Raw genomic sequence first — 12,574 nt, forward strand, 5'->3', positions numbered from 1 at the left:
GATGATCCATGTTTAATTAATATATCTATATCCTTTTTACTTTAATATATACTATCTTTTTTCGTACATCATTTTTGTAGGCATTTGTTTTCTTATAACAAAGGTTGCTGATCCAAGGCCCCAAGAAGCCCAAGCCCACTCGCATCATGGGCCAACCAGCACCCACCAACTCCTTCTCCTCACTCTCTCCACTCCCTTTCCACTCACGCACACAATCCAGATCACGGCGGAGTCACCCACACTCCCTCCGCTCTCGCCCCCACAGCCGCACAGCCGGTGTCCTCGTCTCCCACCGCCGCCGCCGCCTCTCCCTCGCACGCCTCGTCGGCACCTCTCCCTCACCCGCATCACCGGCGCCTCTCCCTCTCGGGCTGTTGTTGCCTCTCCGTTGGCCCCATCGTTGTCGCCCCTGATGTGCCGCGGCGCCGTGACCCGGCCTCACAGGCACGACCAGCGCGATGACAGCTCGAAGCTCTGCGGCACGACGTGCGCTGAGCAACGCGCCGCGGGGGCACTTCCGCCTCAGCCACCGGCGTGGCCGACCATCCGTCCACGTCCCCATCGCTGCCGCCGGCCGGCCACACGACCTCACGCTCGTCCAGCTCGAAGCACGCGCCGTCATGGCCCGCCTTCGGCTGCTTCAGCAGGCCAAGAAACCGAAATGCCCCCCGCGCCCGGCGACCTCGGCATCTCCATCGACCGTCTCAGCAAGCGCTACCTCGCCCGGCTCCCGCATTGCTGATGGTAAGCCCCTCCTTTTCTCTCTTGGCCTGCTTGCTTGCTTGCGAGCCCCTCCTCTGAATTTGTTGGTTGGTTGCTTTCTTTCTTCAGCAAGCCAAGAAACAGGGAGTGCCGGCAGTAGTACTCTGAATCCATCAATGCAACTGAATCCAAACATGTGAATCAAGTTGTGGAAGGTATCTCTGCATGCTTAATTCACTCAATTTTTTGTGCAGTAGGAGTAGTTGCTAAAAATTTAATGAATTTTGTTTCCAGTAGATGCACTGAATTTCAAAGAAAGAGTACTCTAGGAGTACATGGAGTTGATGCACTGAATTTTGTTTGCAGTAGATGCACTGAAATTTACTGAATTTTGTTTGCAGTAGGAGTAGTTGCAGTTCTGAACTGCTAGGTGTACTTGTGGAAGCACTTCGCTGGTGCGCCGTATCTGATTGATTTGCAACTAAATTCTAGCCACTCTGAATTCTGAGTCTGAATGCACATCAAGGAGTATTTTTAAAAAGTACAGCAAGGAGTAGCATTTACATGTTTAAAAAGCAATTCAGCAAGATTTCTGTGTGTATCCATATGCCCAATCCCGCTCTAATTCAGCCTACTCCCATCTCTAGATAAATAACAGTAGAATAATCTGTTAGTACTGTTATTTCACAATACACTGCCAATTTTCAGCACCAAACCAGGAAATTTATGTCAAACGAATATGGCCTGAATTGTGACAGTACTGAAAGCATGCAAACATGCCTAAAGGTTAAGTGTTTCACTACTGCACTGGGATTAAAGATTAAGTTGTTTTCTAGTCTAGTGACATTGTCATTGTAGTTTCAGTAGAAATGACCTTCTTCCTAATTAGTAACAGAGATGAAAGTTTATATAGTTGTGATATTTTTGGTGTAATATTATTGTTTACATGCTTATTTTTTTCTGCATGTTCAGAATTGCATGCTTTGGGGGTGCATCATAAAAACTTATCTAATGTAGAACACTCCAGTGGAGTCTAGTTTTACAACAACGGATTGACCCAGGTAGTGTGCAAAATTTGTGCAGGAAAACAAAGCCGAGTTTAGATGCAGTAGATGATTGATTACAAAACAACAAAAGAATAATATATATAAGCAATCCAGCAAAAGGGAAAATAATGTCACATACAACAAAAATTGGCAGCTTGCAAAGTCACAAATCCGAGGCAATATTATTAATATTTGACTTATTGTATAAACATAATAAGGTTTAATTGCTAACATCGAAAGATAAGATATCTGTACAAGAACACCGAAGAGCACCAACTTATCTGTAGCATAAGAGTAAATCCTCTGTCATATTTAAGAGCGGACTTCAGCCTGTAAGGATTTCCTTATAGACGATGTTCTTCATCGAGGTTTGTAAGGACAAGGTAGGTCGTTTTCGCTTCTTTGATTTACTGCTTTGCTTCTTGCCATTCTCCTTGTCCTTCTCCTTCTCAATGAGGATCTTTATATTTCTCTTCGCGGTGGCTCGAAACAATGCGACATAGAGTTGACCATGAGAAAACACCGGATTAGGTAGGTACATGCCAACAATCGGAATCGTCTGTCCTTGAGCCTTGTTAATCGTCATAGCAAAGCTAAGCCTTACAGGAAATTGCTTCCTCTTGAACTTGAATGGAAACATGTCGTTGTCAGATGGGCATAGGGGTATTCGAGGAAGGAATACCCTCCTACCTGCGTGTTGTCCGATCACGATTTCTGCGTCGATGGCGTTCCTCTCGAAACCTCGCACCACAAGCCTCGTCCCATTACACAGACCATTAGCCAGATCAATGTTCCTCAGAAGTATGACAGGGCAGTTGAGCTTCAGTTTGAGTGCATGCGGAGGCAGACCGTTGGGAGTCAATCCATTTAGGAACTCAGGAGCATAGTAGCCATATGGGTCGTCTTCTGCACTGTCAACGCTATGGTAGATTACTTCTTCCCCCCGAAAACGCTCTACCATGCGTATGTTTATCTTGTCGATGTTGTCGTTCGTGGTGGAGAGGATTGCGCGTGAAGTCATGTAATTCGGATCAGACATGTTGTCATCTAGTCTCGGAAACACATGGCCAATCAGCTTCTCCAGGTCGTCACCCTCGCCTGTAGACGACACACAAATATCTTCAGGGAGTCGTATGTTTCCTTGATCGTCAACTTCCTCGGTACCATTGCCTACCCTTAGCAAGTAATCCGCAAACCAGGTGTCATTATGAGCCCTCATGTTGGTGACGAGCCTTAGCTGGCGCATACCCTTCCAGAGATGTGAACTTCGGAGGGTTGCATCGATTGTCTGACCCCGGGACCCCCTCCTGACGACTGGAAGCACCTGCCTGAAGTCCCCGCCAAACACAACAGTTTTTCCTCCAAAGGGTCGGTCCCATCTTCCCATGATGTCGCGCATGCTGTTGTCGAGTGCCTCGACCTCCTGTCGCTTAGTCATGGTGGCCTCGTCCCATAGTATCAATGAGGCCATCCTCAGTAGCTTGGCGGTACCACTCTGCTTCGTGAAGGTGCATGAGGCGCCATCGTCGCAGCTCAATGGGATCTTGAACCTCGAGTGGGCAGTCCTACCTCCAGGCATGATAGAAGCGGCGACACCTGACGTCGCGGTAGCGATAGCGATGTTTCCCTCGCTTCGAACCTTGGCGAGCAGCGCCCTGTACAGGAAGGTCTTCCCTGTACCTCCCGGGCCATCAACAAAGAACACACCCCCATCACCGCGTTCAACAACAGCTAGTATCTCGTCGTATGCAACCCTCTGCTCCAAGTTTAGCGACGATGCCAATTTAGTGTCGTTGATGTCAAAATCGATGTTGGATTCCTCGATCACTTCTCTGGCCTCGCCCTCGTTTGGGTCGAACGCATCATCAATGCATGGAAGAGCGAAATCAGCTATGTCTTTGCCCATGGACTGCAACATACCCCTAATGTCAAGCAACACCATCTGTTCCACCTCAATCGGGCACGTGTGTGATCGCCGATAGTCATCAGACATAGGCTCGAAGTGCATATCCCATAAACCACGCACGTTGCCTGGCTCACAGTGCACCAAAATTGTTGCGAAGAGCCTCCTGAGAGAACATGGCATTGCCCACTGCTTTGCCTCGGTAAGACAGTCGTCGAGCGTGTTATCTGCCTCGATGAGTCCCAACCTTTCGGCAGCCTCTCTAAAGCTCCCGCATAACCTACCGTCCACGGTGAGCATGTCCTCATAGGATGTCTTGCCAGCAACATGGTTTAGCAGCACACACAGATAGTATCGCTCCCCCTCGGCAGGATTGGCAGACACAATTTGACCTATCTGATAACGCTCCACCCGCTCTTTCCAATACTTCTTACCCTTCTGCCATGTGAACCTTCCAAGAAAATCCTTGTACAATATATTCCTAGCCCACGGGTGGTTTTGGTTAGCTTTGAAATACTCTGTCAACATGGATTTGGAAGCATTCTCAGAGGCGACTACGTCGGTCAAGTGAGCTTGCTCATTGAATGCCACCATGTGCATATTCGGGAGATGAAGAGGCAACTGTAGGACAGGCGGGTCATTGGCACACAAGGGGAAGCCAAATATCCTCCACATCGCCTCTGGAGGAGTAACCCACCTCGCGTCTACGTATCTTTTGATCTCATCAATGTTACCATCGGCGTCGGGTTGGTCGATGCTGAAAGAAGCCCTATCATGGCCCTTGTATATGTACTTGTAAAGGTATTTGACGGCCTTTATGCTGGAGCAAACCTCAACGTTGATGTGGCAATTGAACATACGTAGAAGGTAAGGATTATATGGCACAACCCATCTGTTGTCCAACATTTTACCCTGGACCTTAGCTTGCCGACCATCATCTCGACGACGATAAACTGGGTATGAGTCCTTGCCATGTGCCATGTTTTCATTGAACGGCCGCGGGTATCTGCACTTGCACTCGTTCTGTTGCATGCACACATTTTTGGGGTTGAGAGCACCGTATGGTCCATGCATCATATGTTTTACCACCAAGGCGTGGAGTTCAGGATACTTCTGCTTGTCTAGGAGTTCGGCAGAAATAAGTCGGTCGTACTGCTCCGGAACGACAAGCTTATAGGCAGAATCCATGATCAATAAAAAGTGTGCGTGGGGGAGGCCCCTCTTCTGGAACTCGACTACGTATACATGTGCGACAACAACACCGAGGATATTCTTCTTGAACAACATCTCTTTCATAGCCTCTAGCTTGCCATGGAACACATGAGCCACAAGATCAGGTCGGTCTTGCGCTGTCTGACCAGGAAACAACTCATTCGTTATCTCTTCCCAGTTAGGGTTGCAGGTCATGGTCAAGAAGATGTTAGGCTTCCCGTAGGTATGGACTATTGCCATGGCATCCATATGCCTCCGCTTCATGTCGCGGTCGCCACCTGGGTACGTTCCAGGGAGCACTATCCTTACTCCAACAGCGCTTGCCCGGGTCTCTCCGGATGTAATTGCATCAACAACTCCTTTATACAGGTCGGCGCGGATCTTTGTCTGGTTCTTCCTGTACCATTTCAACCTACAGCTCTCAATCTTGATGTACATGTCCACCCCCATTGCTGGAGCAATCGTGCTCCACAGAGTATGGGATTGAATATCCCAGGTCATGTCTGCAGCATGTAACAGTAGTAGTCTCTCACCGAGACGCATAACCTGCTATTCCCCTCTTCACATGGATGAGTAACGCGGAAGTTAGGATTCATATGAGAACTATACAATTCATCAAAACAACATAATACGCATAAGGCTTACCTGCTTCATCATCATCATCACGTCCACCTCTTGGTTGTTGCACAACCGGCCAAGGGACATCACGTTTAGGTAGTTTTGGGTGCCAACCGAGCTCCCCCCTTGGGTAGAAGAGTTGGTAAGAGAGCGGGTCATACGAGCCAGCTGTCACATGTATACTGTGCCTCTGGTTGTCATTCCCGCAAAGTGTAATCCTACGATCGAACCTCTTCGCTAGGTCAGTGCCCTCCACCCAAATTGCAGCGACCTCAGATGACAGAGGTCTATTATACTTCCTTTGGTCTAGTATCTGGTCAGTGTTGAGGTCTATCCTGTAATCGTCGAGGTTGTCCCTATGCGCACCCAAACTCCTAAACTGCTGGGAATACGGGTTTTCCCTGAGTATGTCCACTAACTTTCTGACGACATCTTGGTCTAATTGTTTGGTGGCAGCCTTGCGATGGGTTAGGCCTGGGTCGTCGTCGTAGAAGTACAACTGTAGATGCTCTGGACAGGATGTTGGCCCGAAGGAATGAATGTTGTGGTAGATGGTGCCGTGCACCCGAAACGTGTACACCCCAGACTTCATGTTTGTGTAGCTTTCATCGAGGCTGATGCCGAGGGTTGTGAAGGAGAAGTGGCCGTTGAAGAACCGTATGTTCTCCTGAAAATGTCTAGAGTCCACATTAGTGCTAGACCAAAGCCTCATGAGTTCCGGGATGGGCTCCGGTTGCTTCAGCTCGATCGGCCCACTGCGACAGCATAATCCCGGGGCCTCGGACACAAACTTCTTAGCCTTGCAGTGGTCGCAGTTCGCGGCGTGCTTCAGGATGTGTGTGTTGGCTGGGAGGTTTGAGTACACATAGTCAAATGGATCATGGTCGACATAGTTATTGTGCCTTGAGTCTTCCAATTCATTGTGCTCCATGTCATCAACATCTGAGCCTGCAAACAATGTTTCTAATTAGTGAGATACCCCCAACATGTGGATCACGCTCAAGCGGGTGTACATACCTTCACCAGCAAACAGGTAATATTCATCGTCAAAGAGGTTGTCAGGATTGGCATTATCATTCATGAGACCATTGAGGTAAGCGTCCATGTCGTCTGCCCAGGTGCCAAACAACACAAATGAGGGTTCAGTCTCAAGGGACACAAGGAGAGTAAGGATGGGGGTGTTACCTTCACTTCTGATCGTGTACTCCGGTGTGCTAGATGATGTTGAGGCACCGTGTGCTTCAACTATGGTAGGTTGTCCCGTTGAGCTAATCTCCGATGTGGAGATGGACTTGACGGCTGGGGTATTCACCCTACCTGCAAAGCTTGCATTACGACGATCTAGCAGAGCCTTCCTCTCACCATGTGGCACCTGCGAACATGATTTTCGCTTGTCAATTTTCTCCTGACACTTATTCGCCGCCATACTTCCCTTGAAAGCTCGCTCTCTCGTCCTACGCTGAGCTCTGGACTCATGACTCTGCTTGCCAGCGCCATAATCCGCTTTTGTTACCGGATCACTGGTCTGCTGGTCGGCACTTGGTAGGTGCTCATTGATTTTTATGAGGTTGCCATCTACATCACCATCACCTAGGGTTCTGCTTAGGTATGCACCTACAATATTATCGAATCATTATAAATAACCGATGAATGATTGCAAGATGAAAGATGATCGTTGATGGGATATCTACCATCGGTTTCGGTGTTGCGAATGTATGTGGGGGCCGACTTGACAGTTGTAGCACGATCTATCTGTTCACTGTCAGATTGTTGCGTGATGGTTGGAAGTGTGAGAGTCGGACAATGTGCGTGAGGGTTGAAAGCGTGAGAGTTGGACAATGTGCTAGTTTGATCTGGACGTGGCATTGCGATCGATTCAGCACAAAGGGTGTTTTTCCTTCTAGCATAGTCTGCCTTTCTCTTCGCACTTGACTCCCCCTGATCATCAGGGGTCCTGTTGTTTCGTTGTTCCTTTCGTCGCTCACGCTGCACTGGATTATCTTTTTGGAGGTTGATCGTACCCTCTTCCTTTTTCTTCCGATAAGATTCTCGTCTCCGTGCGTTTCTCTGCTCCTTTTGTTCTTCTTTCTCATGTTGCCACCCAGCTAGTACATTGTCATCAATGTACCCAACAATGGGAGTACTCGAAGCAGGCAACGTTGCATCAGCATGTGACAAGGATGTATAGCTGGAGCTAGTTGGGTTGGCTGGTTGAACAATAAATTGAAACATAACCATATCATCCATGTTCAGCAAGCACGAAGCTGCAGAATGAGGTCATTCTATCTAACGATTACTTAATTTATGAAGTGAAAAATTAAACACATGTACCTGATATGCTATGGGAAGGTTGATCAACACTTGTTATATCATCAAGAGGGGGTCGGGAAACACACTGAGTTTCATCTTGGAGGTTGGTCACAGTCTCATCTTTTTTCTTCGGATAAGCTGCTCGCCTCCGCGTGTTGTTCTGCTTCTTTTTATCGCCTGTGCAGTTATTGTTGCTTTCTTTATCACGTTGCCCCATAACTACCATTACCAAATTTACGCTACAGTTATACCAAGTATAAATTCTAGATCCATACCTGTTATCTCATGGGAAGGCTGATGAACATTGGTGATATCACCAAGAGGGGGTCGAGAAACATTTTTCTTTTCACTTTGGAGCTTGATCGTATTCTCTTCCTTTTTCTTCCGATAACTTTCTTGCCTTCGCGCGTTTCTCCGCTCCCTTTGTTCTTCTGTCAAGTTATTACTGCATTCTTTATCATGCTTTCTAGTAGATAGCTTGGCGACATTCAGGAGTAGAGGTGTTGTCTGGGAATCACTTGGGGTAGACGTTGGCGCAAAATCTAAACCATCATGACCATGGGCATTTAGGCAGACATCGTTATGTGGAGATTTTGGACCTAGAGGAACAGAACAAAAGCTAGTGGTTAGGCTCACAGATGAATATGAACACCCATAAGCACAAGAAGGGAAGGTGCGTCCCATTGCGACATTGTCCATTCTATGTTTTTGTTTAAGATGGATCTTTATTTGGTTCAGCTCTTTGCAGTTCTTCCTCCCTCTCCTTTTATATTACCATGTAAACCTCCTTCTATCATATTGTCCCTGTTAGTCTAGCCCTAAGTCTGTACTCTTTAGGTCACTTCCCTCTCTCTCACACCCTCCATTATCCATTTCCCTCTCACGTCAGAATATTGAATGGTTCTACCACACAATTTTGGCTGCACGCACTTGCTATGGACAACTTGTCAGTAACAAAGGTTAGATTTACAAATTACAGGTTTCATCTGTGGGTTTTTTAACCTTGGAGTTAAAGAATTTGTGTTTATGCATGCTAATCAGAAATCTTTTGAACTATAACTCCTCTTTCATTTCCCTAAGATTAATTAGTAAATAGGAAGATTATATGGTGTGATTGTTACACATATTTTATTTATGTGCCTATGAGTTCAGGGTTGGTGGATTAGCATCTTATATAACCATGGAATGAAAATGATTTATTTTTCTTTCAGTTGAACCTATTTGTAAGTCCCAACGGTGTTGTGAGCCTTGCTTACTACAATTTTTAGTTAAACTTCTTCATCCAGCAACTCCGAGGAGTAGGTTTTGCGTGACTGATACCATGTTGCTTCCAGAAATACCAGTACTTTATGGTTTCACATGTGATTGCCCTTAAATATATATATAGTATAGTAATGTTCTGTTCAGGTTCGGCATAAAAGTTGTATTCTGATTACTGCTGCAGCTTCGCATGTTGAATTATGTTAGACATGAAGTTCTAAACAAGACATTAGAAGCTTTTGGTGATCTCAAAGATGATGAGGAGCTTGGTCCTGCTGACCGGGTTACAGTTAAGAAATATATCACAGGCTTGAGTAACTTGGAAGATGAACATGCACATCCACATGATGACAATCATGATCACATACATACCATGAATTTAAGGGATGGTCGAGTGCGTATTTTGAATGGCAGGCAGGCTTTTTGTTTGCTTTTCTTTTTTGCCCTTAAATAGTTGGCTTGATACGTCCGTAATTCTATCTTGTCTCTGTATTTTATGGAGATGTTTAGTTTCATACTAAATGCGGTTAGTTAACAAAGATTATTTTTCCTTTTTGTAAATATTGTCTTCAGGTGTGCAAGCCAGTTACTGGGCAATGCTTGACGAGGGACGGATAAATGCAGCTACAGCCAATATTTTGATGCGATCAGTTGATGAAGCTATGTATCTTGTTTCTAGCCGGCCATTATGCGATTGGAACAGTTTGTAGTCCAATGTCCATTTCCCAAGTTACTACAGGTTCCTTTCTGCAAGCATGTTACCACAAAGTTTTATCACATACTTCACAGTACAAAGATTGGAGTCAAGATGTTACATCTGTCCTGCATTTCTTCGTGCTAATAGAATTGCAAGGAGATTTTACCAAGATTTTCTTGGTAAAATCTTGGAAAACTTTTAGAATGCTTTTATGTGCTTGTTATTTACCACTTCTTTATTACCAATTCCAGAATGCTTGTTATTTACCACTTCTTTCCTACCAATTCCAGAACTTAGTATCCAATCCATGGATCAGAGGCAGTAAATGAATATTAGTCACACTACGTGGCGCACATGACAGATGTAATGCGTAGGTGTCCGTCGTTATAGTCCATAAGCATAACAGAAAGTAGTATTTTGTTACTTGTCGGAGCCAGCTACAAACCCTATTTTTTAAGATACGTGGAAAGTAGTATGGTGCAGATGGACGCATGGCTCAAACCATTTAGCTTTTTAAGGTTGAACTATGTAAAGCCTGTCTAAAGTCATCGTCATTTGTGATGTCCTGTTCTAGTATCACCCCTCCAGAGGGACTAATATGCAATACTGACATGGTAGGTTATTTTGGTTTTTTGTTGTTGTCCAAATCTGTTAGGCATGATTGATGAAATGATCAAATAAAACCCATTTGATAATGCATGTTATTTACAAAATCCCCATACCTGGAGTCATTGGGTAATACTCGTCAATGTTGTGACTCGGTGCGGGAACGATTTCTGGGATGGATTCGTCAACATAAGAGGTGGTAGAGGTACATCCGATGCCTTTCTTTGTTCCGGTGCCTTGCTATTTGAATTTCCCATACTTAACTTTTGTTCTGATGAGTGACATATCACAAATGTAGGTCAACATGAGAAGATCAAATAAGAACTATTTGATAATGCACGTTATTTACAAAAGCCCCATACCTGCCATAATTGGGTAATACTCGTCAATGTTGTGACTCGGTGCGAGAACAATTTCTAGGATGGATTCATCGACATTTATACCCTCATTATGGCCTGTAACACGGTAGTTATATGCAATGTTGTGTTTACACCAGAATGAAGGTCAACAAGACGGGGTAGAGGTAAACCTGGACTTCCTTGGGGATGTAGATCAACAAGAGGGGGTAGAGGTACATCCGATGCCTTTCTCTGTTCCGGTGCCTTGCTATTTTAATTTCCCATACTTACCTTTTGTTCTGATGAGTGACCTATCACAAATGTAGGCTAACATGAGAAGCTAGAGTAGAGGTCCATTTCAAAGTAAACTTACAGGAGGACAAAGCTAGCAACTGCTTACAGGAAAAGCTTGAACCTGGTCGAGCTGGGAACATTGATAAAGAAAAGGCGTAATTTAGCTTTGCGTAAAATTCAGAGAAGTTGCATATGTATAAATTGTATGATTCACAAGTCCGAAAACCTTCAAGTGTCTTATTGAATGTGCTGCCGGCGGAAGCATAAAAAATCATCATACGTACAGGAAGGTACTGCTCCATCGGAGTTCTGTACGTATGTGTGTTGGGCCCTGTTGAATGGACGAAGGGTTTAGGGTTTAGGCGAACCTGATTTAGGCGGAACCTGATCGGTGGCACCCTCCCTGGATCGGCGGAGGCGGATGCGTGCGTGGGGTTGTGCGACAGTGTGACGCCCCGAGACCGATGTGCCAGGTGTCCTTCAGTTATTCGCTGTTGTTGCTTTGTCTTTGCTTGTGTGTCATGCATTGCATATCATGTCATCATGTGCATTTCATTTGCATACATGTTTGTCTCATGCATTCGAGCATTTTCTCCGTTGTCCGTTTTGCAATCCGGCGCTCCTATGTCACCCAGTGTCCCTTTCTACCTCTTTTCGTGTGCAGGTGTTAAACGTTCTCGGATTGGACCGAGACTTGTCATGCGGCCTTGGTTTACTACCAATAAACCGTCTATCAAGTTTCGCGCCATTTGGATTTTGTTTTATACTCCAACGGTTAACCAAGGGACCGAAAAAGCCCCGTGTGTGTTGCAGCCCAACACCCTTCCATTTTGGCCCAAAAACCCACATAAACCCCTCCATCATCTTGGTCGTTCCATCACGATCGCGTGGCCGCAAACCGCACCTCATTTGAAGCTTCCTAGCTCCCTCTACCTCTATAAATAGACCCCTTCATTTTCGTTTTCGGATCTTTTCCCCGAAATCCTAAAACTCCTCCCTCTGCGTCGCCGGACATGTCCACTCCGCCGCCGGACGCGTCCGCCGCCTCCAGCTACGTCGCCCCGGCCAATAGTGCGCTGCCATGTCAGCCAGCCGCCTTCCTCGCCCAACCGCGCATCGGCAAGTGTCGCCGCCGTTTCCCTCCACCGCGCGGGCCCACGAGCCCATCTCCGGCCCGCTACGGGCCGCGGCGGGCCCGAACCACCCGATTCGCCCGGACCTCGCGCCGTCTTCGTCTCCGGTTGCCGCCGACAAGAAGCTCGCCGGAGCACCTCGGACCACCGCCCGCCGTTGGTGGTCAACTGCCGGACCTCCCCGTCGCCTCGCTCGTTCTCCGCCGACTGTGCACCTCGCCGCCCTTGCAGCGCCGGCGACCGCCACGCTTCTTCTCACCGGCCGAAGCAGCTCCTCTCACCGGCCGACCTGCGCCGCCGCACTCGCTCGCCGCCGCCGCCATGCATCAGCCGCCCGACGCCGCCGTGTCTCCCTCCCGCCGTTCGTCTCGCCGGCCGCCGCCGCCGGCGAGCGCCACCGCCTCCGCGCCGGCGAGCTCCGCCGCTCGAAGGCCCGTCGCCGTCCGCCTCGTCCG

General features: G+C 47.1%; 1 protein-coding gene and 1 long non-coding RNA gene across 5 annotated transcripts; one reads left to right on the forward strand and one right to left on the reverse strand.

Annotated features, from left to right (window-relative positions):
• Positions 1-181: 181 nt before the first annotated feature.
• LOC147978900 (uncharacterized) lies at positions 182-11,300 on the forward strand. 4 transcript variants are annotated; one of them, XR_015618385.1, is made up of 6 exons: positions 183-744; positions 832-917; positions 9,625-10,559; positions 10,653-10,755; positions 10,851-10,925; positions 11,019-11,300. It is a non-coding gene; the product is annotated as an uncharacterized LOC147978900 (long non-coding RNA). The 4 variants fall into 4 exon arrangements; XR_015618384.1 differs by having other exon boundaries at positions 10,653-10,729; XR_015618386.1 differs by having other exon boundaries at positions 9,625-9,790; positions 10,404-10,559; positions 10,653-10,925.
• Positions 2,074-6,907, reverse strand: LOC147978901 (uncharacterized). The gene is made up of 3 exons (XM_087545752.1): positions 6,499-6,907; positions 5,509-6,429; positions 2,074-5,366 (listed from the first exon to the last, which is right to left on the reverse strand). The coding sequence occupies exons 1-3, from the start codon at positions 6,905-6,907 to the stop codon at positions 2,074-2,076; spliced, it is 4,623 nt and encodes a 1,540-aa protein (XP_087401878.1).
• Positions 11,301-12,574: the final 1,274 nt, after the last annotated feature.

This window comes from Triticum urartu, chromosome 3A, assembly GCF_056163025.1.
Source record: "Triticum urartu cultivar PI428250 chromosome 3A, HENAU_Tu73, whole genome shotgun sequence".
Classification (NCBI taxonomy): domain Eukaryota; kingdom Viridiplantae; phylum Streptophyta; class Magnoliopsida; order Poales; family Poaceae; genus Triticum; species Triticum urartu.

What these genes read in the sequence shown, in the direction of transcription:
- LOC147978901 (XM_087545752.1), bottom strand. Translation starts at nt 6,907, where the DNA reads ATGGCGGCGAATAAGTGTCAGGAGAAAATTGACAAGCGAAAATCATGT. An exon ending in TTACCTGTTTGCTGGTGAAG is followed by an intron (nt 6,430 to 6,498) that starts GTATGTACACCC and finishes CATTGTTTGCAG; the next exon opens with GCTCAGATGTTGATGACATG. An exon ending in TGATGATGATGATGAAGCAG is followed by an intron (nt 5,367 to 5,508) that starts GTAAGCCTTATG and finishes TACATGCTGCAG; the next exon opens with ACATGACCTGGGATATTCAA.